General features: G+C 39.5%; 1 protein-coding gene across 1 annotated transcript in view; it reads right to left on the bottom strand.

Annotated features, from left to right (window-relative positions):
* The window catches only part of LOC136260774 (uncharacterized), a 192,834-nt gene that overhangs the window by 137,642 nt on the left and 32,309 nt on the right, over positions 1 to 22,883 (bottom strand). Inside the window, exons 4-5 of the mRNA XM_066054640.1 lie at positions 8,406 to 9,692; positions 1,973 to 2,239 (exon numbers count right to left, since the gene is read on the bottom strand). Of these exons, the coding sequence (XP_065910712.1) occupies positions 1,973 to 2,239; positions 8,406 to 9,692 (1,554 nt within the window). The remainder of the gene's footprint in view (positions 1 to 1,972; positions 2,240 to 8,405; positions 9,693 to 22,883) is intronic.

Here is a 22,883-nt window from a genome sequence, read left to right as displayed (position 1 = left end):
AGCTAGTGAAACATCAGCTAGTTTTCAGGTGAAACATTGGCTAGATTGCTGGTGAAATATCAACTAGCTTGCAGGTGGAATATTGTAACAATACATAGCAGCTAGCTGTAAGCAGTTAAAACCAGCTAAAGGCAATGTCAGAATGCTACACACAACAGAGAGCTGCAAACAGTAGTTAACATCAAGCAGCACACAGTTGTTATCAGCTGTATTAAGCTGTGAAAATAGCCAGTTGCAAGAAGCAAGATCAAGAGTAGTCACAGTGACAGCAAAGTACAAGTCAGCTGTAGGTAGAAACAACATCAGCTGCTAATACAAGTAACAGCAGCAGTAGCAGCAGCAGCAGCAACAGCAGCCAAAAGCAGTAAATTGCAAACAGTAGTACAAAACTGCAAACAGTAGCAGCTAGCTAAAGCAGCGAGCTAGCAACAGCAACCAGCAAAGCAGCTAGCATGTAACAGCTAGTAGCAGCAACAACCAGCAGCTAGCAGCAGCAGCAGCAGCAGCAGCAGCAGCAGCAGCAGCAGCAGCAGCAGCAAAAACAGCTAGTAGCAGCAGCCAGCAGCAGCAGCAGCAAAAACAGCTAGTAGCAGCAGCCAGCAGCAGCAAGCAGCAAGCAGCAGCAGCCAGCAAGCAGCAGCAGCAGCCAGCAAGCAGCAGCAGCCAGCAAGCAGCAGCAGCCAGCAAGCAGCAAGCAGCAGCAGCCAGCAAGCAGCAAGCAACAGCAGCTGGTTTAACAATAGCAGATAACAGAAATTACAAATTTTTATGATTTCCTAGTCTCAGCATTTTAAGTACTAGCTAGCACCCCTCAATCAGCTCCTGAATCATTCTTGGTGTCTGTTATGTTGTCAATCATATGATTATCATGTGCAGGATGGAGAATAACCTCTAAAATGCCAAATCGAAACTTCTACCCGATATCGGTATTTCGGGTCCAATATCGGGTTTCGGGTACGATATTGGCCTTTCACTTCGGCGGCGGTGACCCTTCGGGGCCACCATACTGCCCAGTTCAGGGTTGTAGCCTGCCCAGTTGTAGCCTGGCTAGCTGGGCTACATATGAAATGTACCCCGGGCAGCTTCTTTGATCTGAGGTGTGAAAGTGTTACATAGAGCATATGTACACTTCAGATCAAAGGAATTCCAGAGAATACATTGCCATGTATACCACTTCACAGAGTTACAACTAAATGTATGCCAGTGTACACTGAGATGCATCCTGGGAAACTGGTTGCACTTCAAAACAGCTGGCAACTTTCATCCGCAAAGCAAGTATAGCCTTAATGTTGATTGCAGTAGTGGCATGCCCTGTTTGTTTCATAAAGGCTCACACTGAAATCAATCAAAGTAATGCTCATGTGACTATTACCACAAATTGGAGTCTGGCACAAGAAGCACTCAGATAAAGGAATTTCAGTATCCTCGACATTCTATGAGTTGGAAAATATTATGTAAAGGTGAAAAGTAGTCTTATAACACATTCACAAACATTTGGCATGTTTTCAAATATGGACCACACCCACATTACAGTTAACCAATCTACAATGAAGCTTACCCCTTTAGGCTTTCGTATCTTTAAACAACGCAATAGCATTTAAACACTTGCAAATTCCCTAAGATTCACCCAACTCAACCTTTTCCGTGATATCCTTAGGACTCGTCCGTTCATTATAACAAATATAACTACAATACTACATGTAGCCTAGCCATAATCGAATCTTTCAGGTATGTACGTATATAAAAAAGAGAACTCATATTGGCATGTGTGAATACTCACCTGACACAGGCTATTATCCTGCAATGGAAGTATTACATATTAACTGTAACGTGGACACTTGGGATTTGTCCGATATGCATGCCTGCAGCCCTAGGGCTTTGGGCATATGTATCAGCAGGAAAATCCAAAAATATTATGCACATTTCATATGTATGGTGATTATAAATATCATATTAAATTTAACAATCTTACCACTGGTAATGTTAACAGTAGCATACTCGGAATAACTACTTTCACACGTGTTGGCTGCAACACATCTGTAATTACCACTATCTTCTTGTTGTACATTTATAAGAGTAATATTATCTGTATTTACTCCAATAGCATTAGTTGGAATACTGCCACTTAGTTTCTCCCAAACATAGAATATAGCTCTGTCTGCTTGACAAGTTAGTGTAATGCTGGAACACATCATGGCTGTTTGATCAGTAGGAGAGCTGGTAATTGCTGGTGGTAGATCTACATTTGAATAGAGATTACAATTATTAATAAAGTGTCACTACATTCACATCTACACTGATCAATATTATGTACAGTGTAGTTTATATCTAATCCAAAACAGCCAAGCTGTAAAAAAAGAATGCGGCCCTGAGAAAGGCTATGGTGAAAAAAGATGTGAAATCCAAGGCGGCGGCCAAGAAATGGCTGTGATGGTAGGTTAACGGTAAAAATTTTAATAACAACAATTCAGGTGAATTTGGTGCCACACAAAATTCACCTGAATTGTTGTTATTAAAATTTTTACCATTAACCTACCATCACAGCCATTTCTTGGCCGCCACCTTCGATTTCACATCTTTTTTCACCATAGCCTTTCTCAGGGCCGTACTCTTTTTTTACAGCTTGGCTGTTTTGGATTAGATTTCACTTCTTTTTGTATTTGTATACCCAAAGCCAGCCTATGGCCGGCTTTAGGGCTTTTAAACCTATCATTTTTTCTTTACTACAGGAAGAAGAAAAGATGAAGCAGGGTGATTTCTTTGTAGCTGACCTCTCTGCAAGGTTATCCTTCTAGCTGATCTCTCTACCGGATGACTTGTTTGTAGCTGAACTCTCTACAGGGTGATTTGTTTGTAGCTGAACTCTCTACAAGGTAATTTCTTCTAGCTGATCTTTCTACAGGGTGATTTGTTTGTAGCTAAATTCTCTACAGGGCGATTTGTTTGCAGCTGAACTCTCACATGGTAGTTTCTTTGTAGCTGAACTCTCTACAATGTAACTTCTTCTAGCTGAACTCTCTACGGGTGGCTTGTTTCTAGCTGATCTCTCTACAGGGTGACTTGTTTCTAGCTGAACTCTCTACAGGGTGATTTGTTTCTAGCTGAACTCTCTACAAGGTTACTTCTTCTAGCTGATCTTTCTACAGGGTGATTTGTTTGTAGTTAAAATCTCTACAGGGCGATTTGTTTGCAGCTGAACTCTCTACATGGTAGTTTCTTTGTAGCTGAACTCTCTACAATGTAACTTCTACTAGCTGAACTCTTTACAGGATGACTTGTTTCTAGCTGATCTCTGTACAGGGTGACTTGTTCCTAGCTGAACCCTCTACAGGTGATTTGTTTGCAGCTGAACTCTCTTACATGGTGGTTTCTTTGTAGCTGAACTCTCTACAAAGTGACTTCTTCTAGCTGATCTATCTACAGGATGACTTGTTTCTAACCGAACTCTCTACAGTGTGATCTGTTCATAGCAGAACTTTCTACTGGGTGATTTGTTTGCAGCTAAACTCTTTGCATGATTGTTTCTTTGTAACTGAATTCTCTACAAGGTAACTTCTAGCTGATCTCTCTACAGGATGACTTGTTTCTAACTGAACTCTCTATAGTGTGATCTGTTCATAGCGGAACTTTCTACTGGCTGATTCGTTTGCAGCTAAACTCTTTGCATGATTGTTTCTTTGTAACTGAACTCTCTACAAGGTGACTTCTTCTAGCTGATCTCTCTACAGCGTAATTTGTTTGTAGCTGAATTCTCTACAGGGTGATTTATTTGAGCTGAACTCTCTACATGATGGCTTCTTTGTAGCTGAACTCTCTATTAGGTACCTTCTTCTAGCTGATCTGACTACAGGGTGACTTGTTTGTAGCTGAATTCCCTACAGAATAACTTGCAATGTAATATAACTGTGTAAATTATAAATGCAGCTGAATGCTTTATTAGGGCGACTGTTCTATTAGAGTATCTCGATCTCGCATTTGCTGCACGTAGTTGCCTTTCGAATCATAACTCAGTGATTTGTAATCCGATTCTTCTGTACTACTGCAAGGACTTTCTATGATGATTATTCCAGCCACATTCTGATTTTCAGCTCGTTGCTCTAAGCGGTTTGCCTGGTAGATACGAAAACTAATAATTTTTTTTGTTCATAAAAATCGATCGCGTAATTGTGACACAGGTTGGGTTTTGTGTCATATCTCCATGGGCTTTATCCCGATTCCTTTCAAACCACAAAAAGGCTCTCCTACGATGGTTGCTCCATCTACATATCAATTTTCAACTGATTCCTCCAAGGGTTTTACCCTGTAGGCGTGACAGACCTTCGACCTTATTTTACGAAAATAATCGGTCATAACTCCGTGAATGTTCATCGGATTACTACCAAAGTTGGTACGGAGATCCGCCTTGCTGAGCCCTTTACGTGTGCCAAAGTTCAGCCCAATCCGAGCACGAATTCGTGTTTTATGGCGAATTTTGCGAAGTGTGCGAAATGAAGAAGAAAAAAACGAAGAAATTAAAACGAAATTTTGTTCGCTCGTATCTCGGAAATGGCTGGAGCGATTTTCTTCAAATGTGGTATGTAGACTCCCCTAACTGGGCGGCACGTCTCTAGCAAATTTGGTTCCAATCGGATAAGGGATCACAGAGCTACATAGGTGTGCAAATTGCGTTTTCTTTCTTCCTGTTAATATACTCACGGTGTGGCGCGCCGACTTCTTGGGCAGCACGACACATCACCGTGTGTCTTGATATCACACTTGTGGAAACATCAAACACACAGTGGTGTGGTACATAACTAATATGACAAAGTTGCAACGGACTAAGTGGATAAACTGTATATACCTGTATATAGCGAAACTTAATATGTTTGGCAACATTTTCAATTGAATGGTAAACATCCTTCTAATAATAAAGGTAGGTAACTAAACTAGATAATGTATATGAGCAAATATCTCTATCAATGTCTACTTTGCTCCAACGCTAAACACATTAACATTTTCACAAAGCCAGTAAGTGTACATATATAACAATCAACAAGTACACAATGACACCATGCATGATACCCCATGAGACCGTTACTAACATATAATATATATAGAGCACAATGTCAGATGAACAGTGAGCAACTGAGGAAATCATAGTACAGGAAATAAGCTCCACCACAAGAAGCATTTGTGAACATTTCATTTGTGACTTAGTATAAGCAAACAGCTGCTACATGTCAAACAAGTTAAATTTGGTATAGCTCTACAATTACAAAACTTGCATCTCATCACCCAAATTCCTCCAAATTTCCAGTTTCCCATGCATGCTTGCATTACTGTGACCAAACACAGTGATCTAATTTACAACTTGGATAACAAATCTAACATCACTGCATGTGCTTAGTTCATAATAATTATATGTATTTGTATTCATATCCTGTACTCACACCAAGCTTGTTAACTTCAATTTACTGCGATGCAATCGATTACATTTATAAGTACAGTTTTCATTATTCAGGATATATGACTGTAATACGGAAATTATGCAGTCATATCAAGTGTGGCCCAAGAAGCCGGCGTGCCACACCGTGAGTATATTACAGGAAGAAAGAAAACGCAATTTTCACACCTATGTAGCTCTGTGATCCTTATCCGATTGGAACCAAATTTGCTAGAGACGTGCCGCCCAGTTAGGGGAGTCTACATACCAAATTGGAAGAAAATCGGTCCTGCCATTTCCGAGATACGAGCGAACAAAATTTCGTTTTAATTTCTTCGTTTTTTTTCTTCTTCATCTTCTTCATTTCGCACACTTCGCAAAATTCGCCATAAAACACGAATGCGTGCTCGGATTGGGCTGAAATTTGGCACACTTAAAGGGCTCATTACGGCGGATCTCCGTACCAACTTTGGTAGGAATCCGATGAACATTCACGAGTTATTACCGATTATTTCGTAAAATAAGGTCGAAGGTCTGTCACGCCTACAGGGTAAACCCCTTGAGGAATCAGTTGAAAATGTAGATGGAGCAACCATCGTAGGAGTGCCCTTTTGTGGTTTGAAAGGAATCGGAATATAGACCATGGAGATATGACACAAAACCCAACCTGTGTCACAATTACGCGATCGATTTTTATGAATAAAAAAACTATTAGTTTTCGTGTCTACCAGGCAAACCGCTTAGAGTAACGAGCTGAAAATCAGTATGTAGCTGGAATAATCATCATAGAAGTTGTTGCAGTAGTACAGAAGAATCGGATTACAAATCACTGAGTTATGATTCGAAAGGCAACTACGTGCAGCAAATGCGAGATCGAGATACTCTAATAGAACAGTCACCCTAATAAAGCATTCAGCTGCATTTATAATTTACACAGTTATATTACATTGCAAGTTATTCTGTAGGGAATTCAGCTACAAACAAGTCACCCTGTAGTCAGATCAGCCAGAAGAAGGTACCTAATAGAGAGTTCAGCTACAAAGAAGCCATCATGTAGAGAGTTCAGCTCAAATAAATCACCCTGTAGAGAATTCAGCTACAAACAAATTGCCCTGTAGAGAGATCAGCTAGAAGAAGTCACCTTGTAGAGAGTTCAGTTACAAAGAAACAATCATGCAAAGGGTTTAGCTGCAAACAAATCACCCAGTAGAAAGTTCCGTAATGAACAGATCACACTGTAGAGAGTTCAGTTAGAAACAAGTCATCCTGTAGAGAGATCAGCTAGAAGAAGTTACCTTGTAGAAAGTTCAGTTACAAAGAACAATCATGCAAAGAGTTTAGCTGCAAACAAATCACCCAGTAGAAAGTTCCGCTATGAACAGATAACACTGTAGAGAGTTCAGTTAGAAACAAGTCATCCTGTAGACAGATCAGCTAGAAGAAGTCACTTTGTAGAGAGTTCAGCTACAAAGAAACCACCATGTAAGAGAGTTCAGATGCAAACAAATCACCTGTAGAGGGTTCAGCTAGGAACAAGTCACCCTGTACAGAGATCAGCTAGAAACAAGTTATCCTGCAGAGAGTTCAGCTAGAAGAAGTTACATTGTAGAGACTTCAGCTACAAAGAAACTACCATGTAGAGAGTTCAGCTGCAAACAAATCGCCCTGTAGAGAATTCAGCTACAAACAAATCACCCTGTAGAAAGATCAGCTAGAAGAAGTTACCTTGTAGAGAGTTCAGCTACTAACAAATCACCCTGTAGAGAGTTCAGCTAGGAACAAGTCACCCTGTACAGAGATCAGCTAGAAACAAGTCATCCTGCAGAGAGTTCAGCTAGAAGAAGTTACATTGTAGAGAGTTCAGCTACAAAGAAACTACCATGTAGAGAGTTCAGCAGCAAACAAATCGCCCTGTAGAGAATTCAGTTACAAACAAATCACGCTGTAGAAAGATCAGCTAGAAGAAGATACCTTGTAGAGAGTTCAGCTAGAAACAAATCACCCTGTAGAGAGTTCAGCTAGAAACAAGTCACCCTGTAGAGAGATCAGCTAGAAACAAGCCACCCGTAGAGAGTTTAGCTAGAAGAAGTTACATTGTAGAGAGTTCAGCAGTTTAGCTGCAAACAAATCGCCCCGTAGAGAATTCAGCTACAAACAAATCACCCTGTAGAAAGATCAGCTAGAAGAAGTTACCTTGTAGAGAGTTCAGCTACAAACAAATCACCCTGTAGAGAGTTCAGCTACAAACAAGTCATCCGGTAGAGAGATCAGCTAGAAGGATCACCTTGCAGAGAGGTCAGCTACAAAGAAATCACCCTGCTTCATCTTTTCTTCGTCCTGTAGTAAAGAAAAAATGATAGGTTAAAAAGCCCTAAAGCCGGCCATAGGCCGGCTTTGGGGTATACAAATACAAAAAGAAGTGAAATCTAATCCAAAACAGCCAAGCTGTAAAAAAAGAGTGCGGCCCTGAGAAAGGCTATGGTGAAAAAAGATGTGAAATCCAAGGTGGCGGCCAAGAAATGGCTGTGATGGTAGGTTAACGGTAAAAATTTTAATAACAACAATTCAGGTGAATTTGGTGCCGCTTGGTCTTGGCACAAAATTCACCTGAATTGTCGTTATTAAAATTTTTACCATTAACCTACCATCACAGCCATTTCTTGGCCGCCACCTTGGATTTCACATCTTTTTTTCACCATAGCCTTTCTCAGGGCCGCACTCTTTTTTTACAGCTTGGCTGTTTTGGATTAGATTATATACTATATAGTTCACCGATGCAGGTGCGTACATTAGTACACTGCATTTCTGTGATTGCAGAAGTTTTTATTGTACATACATGTATTTGTCCAAGTTTCAGGGGTTAATATCCATGTTTTGAAGGCAAAGAATATTTTACTTTCAGATTTTTCTCAACAAAAACATTGTGTGTAGCACCATTAATTTTCAACCAAACAATACAGCTATGTGCTTAAAGTGTAACAACCTGAAAACATTTCTGCAATATCATTTCCTCCTGGATGACCATAACCAAGGAAATCACCAAATCCATATGATATTGTTGTCATAAGAGCTTCTGTATTACTGTGAATCACTTCAATCACACCTGTTGTTACTCTTGATTGTGTAGTATAAGCTTCAGTAACATCATTGATTAATAAAGGTGTCCACTGGTTCGTTTCTAGGGACCTATTCTCTCCTCCTGATATCAGGTAGATCATGTCAGGTTGATAGTATTGTGCTAACACTATGATGTTAATATAGTGGGCAAACCCTGATTGATCTTGAAGAGTAGAAAACTGAAAGTAGTTCTTATACTGATTTGTAGCAGGTACTAGTATCATCATTGGATCACCATCACCAACATCATCACGTTGTGAATAACTAAGTTGAACAACTAACACTTGTTTGTTTGAATGAATAGCACAATATTCTTGTTGCGTAAAAGATTCAGAAATGTACTCCCCCTCATTGATGCTATAAGACATTCTTGTAACAGTACAGTTAAAATCAACAACAGTGGAGTCATATGCTGCTAGTAATTTAACTACATAAGAATGTCTTATACCAAATGGTGCACTATAAAACACTTTTCCCCATAATGTGGTAGGTGGAATATGTTCTACCAAATGATCACAATTTGTAGCAGTTACTGGTACATTAGCACATTGATGGCCACTCAACATAGATACTGGTTTGTCTGAGACAACTTTAGTTCCAGTTAAGTCTTCAGTTGTTGATTCAATATACACAGTTTGTAGCCTGTTGATCACAAATGAGTACTGGAGGCCTTGTGTGAGACTGACTGTGGAGGTACCAACACTAATGGTAACTGATTGTGTTACTGTTAAGTTAATCATTGTGTTATTCTCTGTACCAACCAGCAAAACAACACTATCATAAGTGTCAGTTCCTCGAGGGAATGACATTGCATAGTAAACATATTCCATGATACACAAGTCAGCATCGGGCAAAACAAGAAATGTATCTACACTAGTAGATCTTAAATTCTGACCAATCACAGTTACCCTGCTACTGTTTGTCATCACATGAACTCCTTTATCTTGATCATTATGAGATGCTGATCTCAGGGTAGTAGGAAGATCACGAACAACCTCACTTCCACTTGTGATAGTTCCATTAATATAATACCCTACTCCTGGAGCCTCAATCATGTAGTGTACTAGTTGTGATTCAGTTGTCATTATCATAATGGAGGGTTGTCCAGATCGAGCATTCATATAATATCCAAGGTAATAATGTATTGAGGTATCTATCACCAAGAAAGTATTATGTATTAGTGAATACATGTGATAACCATACATGTATTACTCAATACTGTTATTTAGCTATAGAGTTAATAACCTATACTGTAAAGAGGCCATACCAAATTAATCTTATGTTTCATGGACTAGAGTAATGACCTGATAGGCCAAAATATAATTAAAACATATTATGTTTTAGCTGTAGTTGATCGCTTTACAAAGACACTTTATAGTGCATCGTGTGGCCCAAGAAGCCAGCACATTACACTGTGGATATATTGACAGGAAGAACAATAGTACAATTTTCATGCAAACATGTGTAGCTCCATGATGCCTTTATGAAATGAAATGATTTGTTCCTATGGAAATGCCCTTTACATCTAGTAGTCCACATACCGACTTTGAGTAAAATCGCTCCAAGCACCATGAGATATAAGCTTTCAAAAATTGGCTCAATTTCTTAATTTTTCTTCTTCACCTTTTTGCACACTTACAAAACCACCATACAAAGCAAACACGTGTAGTCTTGGAAGGTAGTAACCTAGAAAAATTATTAACCTATTAAAACAATGGGCATTGATTAGAAATTCAAATTTTGGGGTGTGATCCTCAGTTAAGTTTTATTGCAAGAAAAAGTGATGGTATCAGTTAGCTGATGAGTATTGGTGAGCATGATTTGTGCTATGGAGTAGTTTAGTTGTAGTTAAGGAAGAATCAGTGTAATACTACTGTAGCTAATAGACAGTTGCCTAATGGCTGGACAGCTGTTCTGAAGTAAGCCAATCCCAAAGGGGTTTCCGGAAACTCCCTAAAACCGCCCCTGAGTGGGTAGTCATTTTTTCAAATTTTCATTGTGGGGCTTCAGAAGTCATTGCTGTGCTACATTTATTCACTAAGCCTTATGATCTATATGCAACAATGGCATAGTATGGTCACTGCCATTTACAATCAATAACCAGTGTATAACTAGCTACAATGGAAGATCACTAATACTTGACTAAATATACACAAAGTATATCAAAATGAGGAAATCTGGCAGTTATAAGCCATAAAATGGCACCCATATCTGAGATTGTCTGTGATATATATAGGGTTGCACTAATATCAATATTTTTACATTTTTGGTGGTATCACCCTATTATTGTGAAAATGTAATCTACATATATTATTTGATAAAATAGTGAATAATGAAAATTTTGGAGCAGTCTTGCAATGTCATATGATAAACTGTGAGGACTTACGTAATTATAGTAGAAAAGCCATTCAGTGAAATAGATGAATCAGATTTAAAACTACTGACTTAAAATGTAAAACATAATTATGTGTAACAAATGTACAATCAACATACTCTAATAGTGCAGTCACTGTATTAGAGCACTTAGCTATGTAATAAGTCACTCTATTATAGCATTCAGCTATGAGTTCAGCTACATAACGAATCACCCTGTGGAGGATTCAGCTATGCTACAAAGTCACCCTGTGGAGAATTTAGTTCAGCTACGTACGTGACAAGTTACCCTGTAGAGAGTTCAACTTTGTTACAAGTGAGAGTTCAGCAACACAAAAGTTGCTCTATAGAGAGTTCAGCTACATAACATGTCAACCTGTAGAAATTCCAAGTCCCCATGTAGAGTTCAGCTACAAACAAGTTGTTCTATAGAGAGTTCAGCTAATATTTCAAGTTATCCTATAGAAAGGTCAGCTATATTACAAGTCACCCTGTAGAGAATTCAACTACAATAAAGTCACCCTGTAGAGTTATAGGTCTATCTGAACAGAGGTTAACAAGCCACCCTCAGGGAATTCAGCCAGTTACCCTGTAGGAAGACACTGTACAGTGGTCAGCTATGTTACAAGTCGCCATGTAGAGAATAAAAGTTGAACTATAGAGAGTTTATAGCTATATAACAAGTCAACCTGTAGAGAGTTCAGCTAGGTTACAAATAACCCTGAGAGAGCTCAGATACAAACAAATCACCCTGTTAGAGAGCTCAGCTACATTACAAGTCATCCTGTAGAGTAAGTTCAGCTACAAACAAGTCAACCTGTAGAGAGTTCACTAGTTCAGCTACATTACAATTCATCCTGTAGAGAGTTCAGCTACTAACAAGCCACCCCATAGGGAGTTCAGCTACAAGCAAGTCATCCTGTAGAAAGTTCAGCTACAAGCAAGTTACCCCATAGGGAGTTCAGGTACAAGCACGTCATCCTGTAGAGAGTTCAGCTAGGTTACAGCTATTTAAAAAGTTACCCTGTAGAGAGTTCAGCTACAACAAGTTGCCGTGTAGAGATTTCAGTTACGTTACTACTATGACATTGACACTTGCACATGTATGCACCTTGTATCACTATTGATTTTTATACTAGCACTAGGATTTTAAACAGTACATATGATTGTATTATTGTGATTGTATTAATGCACGTGATGGCACAATTGACACTTTCTAATACATAGCACAAGGTGGCAACGTGGTCATAAGTCCACAATGGCTCAAATCCATTTGCAACCGCCTGATCCCTTCGATTTCAAGTCTTCAGATGACTGGCCTTGTTGGAAATTCCCTTTCGTTCGGCTGCTGGCCTTCAAGATGCTTCAGCAACGAAGCAAGTGAACACCCTATTGTATTGTCTTGGGGAAGAGGCCGAGTTTGTACTGATATCTACAAACATTACAGAAGAAGAGCAGAAAGACTACTCCAATGTGATTAAGAAATTCAACAGCTTCTAGTTCGCAGAAATGTTATCTTTGAGCAACTGCCCGATTTAACCACCGCAGCCAAACGCCTGGAGAGTCTGTGGAACAATACATCATAGAACTGTACAATCTGGCAGAACATTGTAATTACGGAGACCTCAAGTACGAGATGATTCGGGACCGCCTAGTTATTGGGATCCAAGACTTAGCCTTGTCAGAATGTCTTCAGTTAGATCTGGAATTGACACTTGAGAAAGCAAAGATGCTAGTTTGTCAGTGTGAGGCCGTCACAGAGCAGCAACAAATCCTTAAAGGAACTGGGTCAGGCAATCTAGATGAAATGCAGCAGAGCTACAGTAAAAGACAGCCTGAGTCAAGGAGAGGCCCTCAACACTACAATCAATGGAACACTAAGAACAAGATACCAGACCCTAAGCCATGTATGTAATGTGGGAGAGGGCGACACCCAAGAGAGAAATGTGCTGCTAAGGATGTCATATGCCACCGTTGTCAAAAGAGAGGCCACTATGGATCCTGCTGCCACACAAAATTGGATGAATTATCCACTTCAGAAGAGTGCACACATGTGGTAGAGACATGGACACAATCTCAGGGAGTAACCAGGAGGAACATATGCAACCTAAGTGGACATACCTTGATGAATTTAGAAAGCAACACACTAGCTACAAACAGAAACAGAAGTCAGCTTATGATGACCGTCATCACATACGCCCCCTTGCTCCAATTCCAGATGATAATAAAGTGTGGATTACCACAGGCCAAACAACAATATTTGGTCAGATAAACAATCAGACAGACACCCCTTGATCATATATTGTGGACACCCTACAAGGCCAGATCAGATGTATGTAACCATTGTCATTTACGTGTTATGCCAGAGAACACAGTGTCAGAGAACAATACAGCACCAGAAAGCAACACAGTAACACAACAGACCTCAAACTCTTTCCGCCCTGTTACCTGATCAATGACTGGGACCACCATCCAGCCACCAAATAGAATGAAACTGTAACCCAAAGAAAGGGAGATGTAGTATATTCTACTATGACATTGACACTTGCACATGCACACACCTTGTACCACTATTGATTTTTATACTAGCACTAGGATTTTATACAGTACAAGTGATTGTATTATTGCACATTATGGCACAATTGACACTTTCTAACATAGCTCAATTACAAGTCACCTTATAGAGAATTCAGCTACAAAAAAGTCACCCTGAAGAGAGTTCAGTTGCACATCACCCTGTTAGGCCATCATTGTTATATTTTTTTCTGACACAAAGTGCACCAAAAACTGATGTGGGTGGGAGGGGATTATTGTGTATTAATATTATACACTTGACTGCTCTATTTGAGTGTATTATGATGACTCCGCTGAAAAGCCTGTACAACCATTCATTTACATACATGTAACAGATACAACAAATACAACAAAAGTTAATTATATAAACGCAAACAAGAGTTGGAGAGGAGAGAAAGAAAATGCAATTTTTACACCTATGTAGCTCTGTGATCCCTTATCCGATTGGAACCAAATTTGCTACAGCCAGTTATGGGAGTCTACATACCAAATTTGAAGAAAATCGGTCGAGCCATTTCCAAGATACAAGCGAACAAAGTTTTGTTTTAATTTCTTTGTTTTTTTCTTCTTCTACTTCTTCATTTCGCACACTTCGCAAAATCCGCCATAAAACACAAATGCGTACTCCAATCGGGCTGAAATTTGGCACCATTGAAGGGATCATTAAGGCAGATCTCAGTACCAACTTTGGTTGGAATCCGATGGACATTCACAGAGTTATGATCAATTGTTCACGTAAGATAAGGTCGAAGGTCTGTCACACCCACAGGGTAAACCCCTTGAAGGAATGAGTTGAAAATTGCTATGTAGATGGAGTAACCATCGTAGGAGTGCCTTTTTGTGGTTTGAAAAGAATCGAGATAAAGACTATGGAAATATGACACAAAACCCAACCAGTGTCACAATTATGCAATCGATTTTTTATGAATAAAAAATCTGTTAGTTTTCATACCTACCAGGCAAACCACTTAGAGCAATGAGCTGAAAATCGGTGTGTAGCTGGAATAATCATCATAGAATGTCCTTGCAGTAGTACAGAAGAATCGGATTACAAACCACTGAGCCATGATTCGAAAGCCAACTACATGTTGCAAATGCGAGATTGAGATACTCTAATAGACCAGTCACCCTAATAGAGCATTCGGCTACGTTTATAACTTACTCCATTAAAGAATTGTATTACATTGCAAGTTATTCTGTAGGGAATTCAGCTACAACCAGTTAATCTGATAGACAATTCAGCTACAGGCAAGTAACCCTGTAGAGATTTCACCTAGAAACAAATCACCCTGTAGAGAGATCAGCTAGAAGAAGTCACCTTGTAGAGAGTTCAGTTACAAAGAAACTATGCACCATGTAGAGAGTTCAGCTGCAAACAAATCACCCTGTAGAGAGATCAGCTAGAAGAAATTACCTTGTAGAGGTTTCAGCTACAAAGAAACCATCATGTAGAGAGTTCAGCTGAAAAAAATCACCGTGGAGAGAGTTCAGCTACAAAAAGATCACCCTGTAGAGAGTTCAGCTAGAAGAATTCACCCTATAGAGAGTTCAGCTGCAAATACATCACCCTGTAGAGAATTCAGCTACAAACAAACCGCCCTGTAGAAAGATCAGCTAGAAGAAGTTACCTTGTAGAGAGTTCAGTTACAAATAAACCATCATGTAGAGAGTTCAGCTGCAAAGAAATCACCCTGTAGAGCATTTAAATCACCCTGCAGAGAGTTCGGCTGTAAACAGTTCACCCTGTAGAGAGATCAGCTAGAAGAAGTTACCTTGTAGAACGTTCAGCTACAAAGATACCATCATGTAGAGAGGTCAGCTGCAAACAAATCACTCTGTAGAGAGATCATCTACAAAAAGATCACCCTGTAGAGAGTTCAGCTAGAAGAAATCACCTTGTAGAGAGTTCAGCTACAAAGAAACCACCATGTAGAGAGTTCAGCTGCAAACAAATCATCCTGTAGAGAAATCAGCTACAAACAAATTGCTCTGTAGAAAGATCAGCTACCTTGTAGAGAGTTCAGCTACAAAGAAACTATCATGTAGAGAGATCAGCTACAAACAATTCACCCTGTAGAGAGTTCAGCAAGTAGAAGTCACCTTGTAGAGAGTTCAGCTACAAATAATCCATCATGTAAAGAGTTCAGCTGCAAGCAAATCACCCTGTAGTGAGTTTCAGCTATGAAAAGATCACTCTGTAGAGAGTTCAGCTAGAAGAAGTCACCTTGTAGAGAGCTCAGCTACAAGAAATCACCATGTAGAGAGTTCAGCTGCAACTAAATTACCTTGTGGAGAATTCAGCTACAAACAAATCGCCCTGTAGAAAGATCAGCTAGAAGAAGTTACCTTTTAGAGAATTCAGCTACGAAGAAACCATCATGTAGAGAGTTCAGCTACAAACAAGTCACTCTGTATAGAGATCAGCTAGAAGAAGTTACCTTGTAGAGAGTTCAGCTACAAACAATTCACCCTGTACAGAGATCAGTTTGAAGAAGTTCTTTGTAGAGAGTTCAGCTACAAACAAATCACCCTGTAGAAAGATCAGCTAGAAGAAGTTACCTTGTAGAGAGTTCAGCTACAAACAATTCACCCTGTACACAGATCAGTTTGAAGAAGATCTTTGTAGGGAGTTCAGCTACAAACAAATCACCCTGTAGAAAGATCAGCTAGAAGAAGCCACCTTGTAGAGAGGTCAGCTACAAAGAAACTATCATGTAGAGAGATCAGCTACAAACAATTCACCCTGTAGAGAGTTCAGCAAGTAGAAGTCACCTTGTAGAGAGTTCAGCTACAAAGAATCCATCATGTAAAGAGTTCAGCTGCAAACAAATCACCCTGTAGAGAGTTTCAGCTATGAAAAGATCACTCTGTAGAGAGTTCAGCTAGAAGAAGTCACCTTGTAGAGAGCTCAGCTACAAGAAATCACCATGTAGAGAGTTCAGCTGCAACCAAATTACCTTGTGGAGAATTCAGCTACAAAAAATCGCCCTGTAGAAAGATCAGCTAGAAGAAGTTACCTTTTAGAGAATTCAGCTACGAAGAAACCATCATGTAGAGAGTTCAGCTACAAACAAGTCACTCTGTATAGAGATCAGCTAGAAGAAGTTACCTTGTAGAGAGTTCAGCTACAAACAATTCACCTTGTACAGAGATTAGTTTGAAGATTGAAGAAGTTCTTTGTATAGAGTTCAGCTACGAACAAATCACCCTGTAGAAAGATCAGCTAGAAGAAGTCACCTTGTAGAGAGTTCAGCTACAAACAATTCACCCTGTACAGAGATCAGTTTGAAGAAGTTCTTTGTAGAGAGTTTAGCTACAAACAAATTGCCCTGTAGAAAGATCAGCTAGAAGAATTTACCTTATAGAGAATTCAGCTACGAAGAAACCATCATGTAGAGAGTTCAGCTACAAACAAGTCACTCTGTATAGAGATCAGCTAGAAGAAGTTACCTTGTAGAGAGTTCAGCTACAAACCATTCACCCTGTACAGAGATTAGTTTGAAGATTGAAGAAGTTCTTTGTAGAGAGTTCAGCTACAAACAAATCACCCTGTAGAAAGATCAGCTAGAAGAAGTCACCTTGTACAGAGTTCAGCTACAAACAATTCACCCTGTACAGAGATCAGTTTGAAGAAGTTCTTTGTAGAGAGTTCAGCTACAAACAAATCACCCTGTAGAAAGATCAGCTAGAAGAAGTCACCTTGTAGAGAGTTCAGCTACAAACAATTCACCCTGTACAGAGATCAGATAGAAGAAATTACCTTGTGGAGAGTTCAGCTACAAAGAAACTATCATGTAGAGAGTTCAGCTGCAAACAAATCACCCGTAGAGAGTTCAGCTACAAACAAATCACCCTGTACAGAGATCAGCTAAAGAAGTTACCTTGTAGAGAGCTCAGCTACAAACAATTCACCCTGTACAGAGATCAGCTAAATAAGTTACCTTGTAGAGAGTTCAGCTGCAAAGAAACCATCATGTAGAGAGTTCAACTATAAACAAATCACCTTGTAGAAAGATCAGCTAGAAGAAGTCACCTTGTAGAGAGTTCAGTTACAAAGAAATCACCATGTAGAGAGTTCAGCAACAAACTAGTGCCCCTGTAGAGACATCAGCTAGAAGAAGTTACTTTGTAGAGAGTTCAGCTACAAAGAAACCATCATGTAGAGAGTTCAACTACAAACAAGTGACCCTGTAGAGACATCAGTTAGAAGAAGTTACCTTGTAGATAGTTCAGCTGCAAAGAAACCATCATGTAGAGAGTTCAGCTACAGTACAAACAAATCCTGTAGAAATATCAGCTAGAAGAAGCCACCTTGTAGAGTGTTTAGTTGCAAAGAAACCACCATGTAGAGAGTTCAGTTGACCCTGTAGAGACATCAACTAGAAGAAGTTACTTTGTAGAGAGTTCAGCTACAAAGAAACCATCGTGTAGAGAGTTCAACTACAAACAAGTGACCCTGTAGAGACATCAGCTAGAAGAAGTTACCTTGTAGAGAGTTCAGCTGCGAAGAAACCATCATGTAAAGAATGCAGCTACAAACAAATCACCCTGTAGAAATATCAGTTAGAAGAAGTCACTTTGTAGAGTGTTCAGTTATAAAGAAACCACCGTGTAGAGTGTTCTGTAATAAATATCTAATCCAAAACAGCCAAGCTGTAAAAAAAGAGTGCGGCCCTGAGAAAGGCCATGGTGAAAAAAGATGTGAAATCCAAGGTGGCGGCCAAGAAATGGCTGTGATGGTAGGTTAATGGTAAAAATTTTAATAACGACAATTCAGGTGAATTTTGTGCCAATCTTTTTTCACCATGGCCTTTCTCAGGGCCGCAATCTTTTTTTACAGCTTGGCTGTTTTGGATTAGATTTTGCTTCTTTTTGTATTTGTATATCCCAAAGCCGGCCATAGGCTTTTTAACCTATCATTTTTTTTGTATATCCCTAAAGCCGGCCTATGGCCGGCTTTAGGGCTTTTTAACCTATCATTTTTTTCTTTACTACAGGAAGAACAAAAGATGAAGCAGGGTGATTTCTTTGTAGCTGACCTCTCTGCAAGGTGATCCTTCTAGCTGATCTCTCTACCGGATGACTTGTTTGTAGCTGAACTCTCTACAGGGTGATTTGTTTGTAGCTAAACTCTCTACAAGGTAACTTCTTCTAGCTGATCTTTCTACAGGGTGATTTGTTTGTAGCTGAATTCTCTACAGGGTGATTTGTTTGCAGCTAAACTGCTGAACTCTCTACAAAGTAACTTCTTCTAGCTAAACTCTCTACGGGTGGCTTGTTTCTAGCTGATCTCTCTACAGGGTGACTTGTTTCTAGCTGATCTCTCTACAGGGTGACTTGTTTCTAGCTGAACTCTCTAAAGGGTAACTTCTTCTAACTGATCTTTCTACAGGGTGACTTGTTTGTAGCTGAACTCTCTACAGGGTGATTTGTTTGTAGCTGAACTCTCTACAAGGTAACTTCTTCTAGCTGATCTTTCTTGAGGGTGATTTGTTTGTAGCTGAATTCTCTACACTGTAACTTCTTCTAGCTGAACTCTCTACAGGGTGACTTGTTTCTAGCTGAACTCTCTACAGGGTGATTTCTTCGTAGATGAACTCTCTACAAGGTAACTTCTTCTAGCTGATCTTTCTTCAGGGTGATTTGTTTGTAGCTGAATTCTCTACAGGGCGATTTGTTTGCAGCTGAACTCTCTACATGGTAGTTTTTTTGTAGCTGAACTGTCTACAATGTAACTTCTTCTAGCTGAACTCTCTACAGGGTGATTTGTTTGTAGCTGAACTCTCTACAAGACAACTTCTTCTAGCTGATCTTTCTTCAGGGTGATTTGTTTGTAGCTGAATTCTCTACAGGGCGATTTGTTTGCAGCTGAACTCTCTACATGGTAGTTTCTTTGTAACTGAACTCTCTACAAGGTAACTTCTTCTAGCTGAATTCTCTACAGGGTGATTTGTTCGTAGCTGAATTCTCTACAGGGTAATTTGTTTGCAGCTGAACTCTCTACGTGGTAGTTTCTTTGTAGCTGAACTCTCTATAATGTAACTTCTTCTTACTGAACTCTCTACAGGGTGACTTGTTTCTAGCTGAACTCTCTACAGGGTGATTTGCTGGTAGCTGAACTCTCTACAAGGTAACTTCTTCTAGCTGATCTTTCTTCAGGGTGATTTGTTTGTAGCTGAATTCTCTACAGGGCAATTTGTTTGCAGCTGAACTCTCTACATGGTAGTTTCTTTGTAACTGAACTCTCTACAATGTAACTTCTTCTAGCTGAACTCTCTACAGGGTGACTTGTTTCTAGCTGAACTCTCTACAGGGTGATTTGTTTGTAGCTGAACTCTCTACAATGTAACTTCTTCTAGCTGAACTCTCTACAGGGTGACTTGTTTGTAGCTGAACTCTCTACAGGGTGATTTGTTTGTAGCTGAACTCTCTACAAGGTAACTTCTTCTAGCTGATCTTTCTACAGGGTGATTTGTTTGTAGCTGAATTCTCTACAGGGAAATTTGTTTGCAGCTGAACTCTCTACATGATAGTTTCTTTGTAGCTGAACTCTCTACAATGTAACTTCTTCTAGCTGAACTCTTTACAGGATGACTTGTTTCTAGCTGATCTCTGAACAGGGTGACTTGTTCCTAGCTGAACTCTCTACAGGTGATTTGTTTGCAGCTGAACTCTCTTACATGGTGGTTTCTTTGTAGCTGAACTCTCTACAAAGTGACTTCTTCTAGCTGATCTATCTACAGGATGACTTGTTTCTAACTGAACTCTCTACAGTGTGATCTGTTCATAGCGGAACTTTCTACTAGGTGAGTTGTTTGCAGCTAAACTCTCTACATGGTAGTTTCTTTGTAACTGAACTCTCTACAATGTAACTTCTCCTAGCTGAACTCTCTACAGGGTGACTTGTTTCTAGCTGAACTCTCTACAGGGTGATTTGTTTGTAGCTGAACTCTCTACAATGTAACTTCTTCTAGCTGAACTCTCTACAGGGTGACTTGTTTGTAGCTGAACTCTCTACAGGGTGATTTGTTTGTAGCTGAACTCTCTACAAGGTAACTTCTTCTAGCTGATCTTTCTACAGGATGATTTGTTTGTAGCTGAATTCTCTACAGGGCAATTTGTTTGCAGCTGAACTCTCTACATGGTAGTTTCTTTGTAGCTGAACTCTCTACAATGTAACTTCTTCTAGCTGAACTCTTTACAGGATTACTTGTTTCTAGCTGATCTCTGTACAGGGTGACTTGTTCCTAGCTGAACTCTCTACAGGTGATTTGTTTGCAGCTGAACTCTCTTACATGGTGGTTTCTTTGTAGCTGAACTCTCTACAAAGTGACTTCTTCTAGCTGATCTATCTACAGGATGACTTGTTTCTAACTGAACTCTCTACAGTGTGATCTGTTCATAGCGGAACTTTCTACTAGGTGAGTTGTTTGCAGCTAAACTCTTTGCATGATTGTTTCTTTTTAACTGAACTTTCTATAAGGTTAATTCTTCTAGCTGATCTTTCTACAGGATGACTTGTTTCTATCTGAACTCTCTACAGTGTGATCTGTTCATAGCGGAACTTTCTACTGGGTGATTTGTTTGCAGCTAAACTATTTGCATGATTGTTTCTTTGTAACTGAACTCTCTACAAGGTAACTTCTTCTAGCTGATCTCTCTACAGGGCAATTTGTTTGTAGCTGAATGCTCTACAGGGTGATTTATTTGAGCTGAACTCTCTACATGATGGCTTCCTTGTAGCTGAACTCTCTATTAGGTACTTTCTTCTAGCTGATCTGACTACAGGGTGACTTGTTTGTAGCTGAATTCCCTACAGAATAACTTGCAATGTAATATAACTGGGTAAATTATAAATGCAGCTGAATGCTTTATTAGGGTGACTGTTCTATTAGAGTATCTTGATCTCGCATTTGCTGCACGTAGTTGCCTTTCGAATCATAACTCAGTGATTTGTAATCTGATTCTTCTGTACTACTGCAAGGACTTTCTATGATGATTATTCCAGCTACACACTGATTTTCAGCTCGTTGCTCTAAGCGGTTTACCTGGTAGACACGAAAACTAATAGTTTTTTTATTCATAAAAATCGATCGCGTAATTTTGACACAGGTTGGGTTTTATGTCATATCTCCATGGTCTTTATCCCGATTCCTTTCAAACCACAAAAAGGAACTCCTACGATGGTTGCTCCATCTACACATCAATTTTCAACTGATTCCTCCAATGGGTTTACCCTGTAGGCGTGACAGACCTTCGATCTTATTTTACGCACATAATCGGTCATAACTCCGTGAATGTTCATCAGATTCCTACCAAAGTTGGTACGGAGATCTGCCTTAATGAGCCCTTTACGTGTGCCAAAGTTCAACCCAATCCGAGCATGCATTCGTGTTTTATGGCGAATTTTGTGAAGTGTGCGAAATGAAGAAGATGAAGAAGAAAAAAACGAAGAAATTAAAATGAAATTTTGTTTGCTCGTATCTCGGAAATGGCTGTAGCGAGTTTCTTCAAATTTGGTATGTAGACTCCCCTAACTGGGCGGCACGTCTCTAGCAAATTTGGTTCCAATCGGATAAGGGATCACAGAGCTACATAGGTGTGAAAATTGCGTTTTCTTTCTTCCTGTTAATATACTCAAGGTGTGGCGTGCCGACTTCTTGGGCCGCACGACACACTACCGTGTGTCTTGATATGCATTATATAAATAATTTGTACATTTACTGATAAAATCAGAAACATTAAAAGTATTTAACATCTGCTTCATCTTTTCTTCTTCCTGTGGTAAAGAAAAGAAAATCCCCAAAGCCGGCATATGGCCGGCTTTGGGGTATACAAACACAAAAAGAAGTGAAATCTAATCAAAAACAGCTAAGCTGTAAAAAAAGGTGCGGCCCCAAAAAGGCCATGGTGAAAAAAGATGTGAAATCCAAGGTGGCGGCCAAGAAATGGCTGTGATGGTAGGTTAATGGTAAAAATTTTAATAACGACAATTCAGGTGAATTTTGTGCCAAGACCAAGCGGCACCAAATTCACCCGAATTGTCTTTATTAAAAAGTTTTACCATTAACCTACCATCACAACCATTTCTTGGCCACCACCTTGGATTTCACATCTTTTTTCACCATGGCCTTTTTGGGGCCGCACCTTTTTAAGAGCTTAGCTGTTTTTGATTTAGATAGAATATATTACAAATCACAAAGTTTTACAGAGAAATCCCTTTAAATCACTCAAAATCATTTGTGACTGAATTTTGGAAAAACGTTCCAAATCGCATATTAGAAGTTTTGAGATAAACTGTTATAAAGAATTCAAGTCAGCATAACTCGCCAAGGATAGCAAACGTGCGCATGAAATTTGTACAAGAGATACATCTACAGGTATCTAATATCTTTCA

This window comes from Dysidea avara, chromosome 7 (assembly GCF_963678975.1).
Source record: "Dysidea avara chromosome 7, odDysAvar1.4, whole genome shotgun sequence".
Classification (NCBI taxonomy): domain Eukaryota; kingdom Metazoa; phylum Porifera; class Demospongiae; order Dictyoceratida; family Dysideidae; genus Dysidea; species Dysidea avara.
This window is presented reverse-complemented; position numbering and strand designations above follow the sequence as displayed.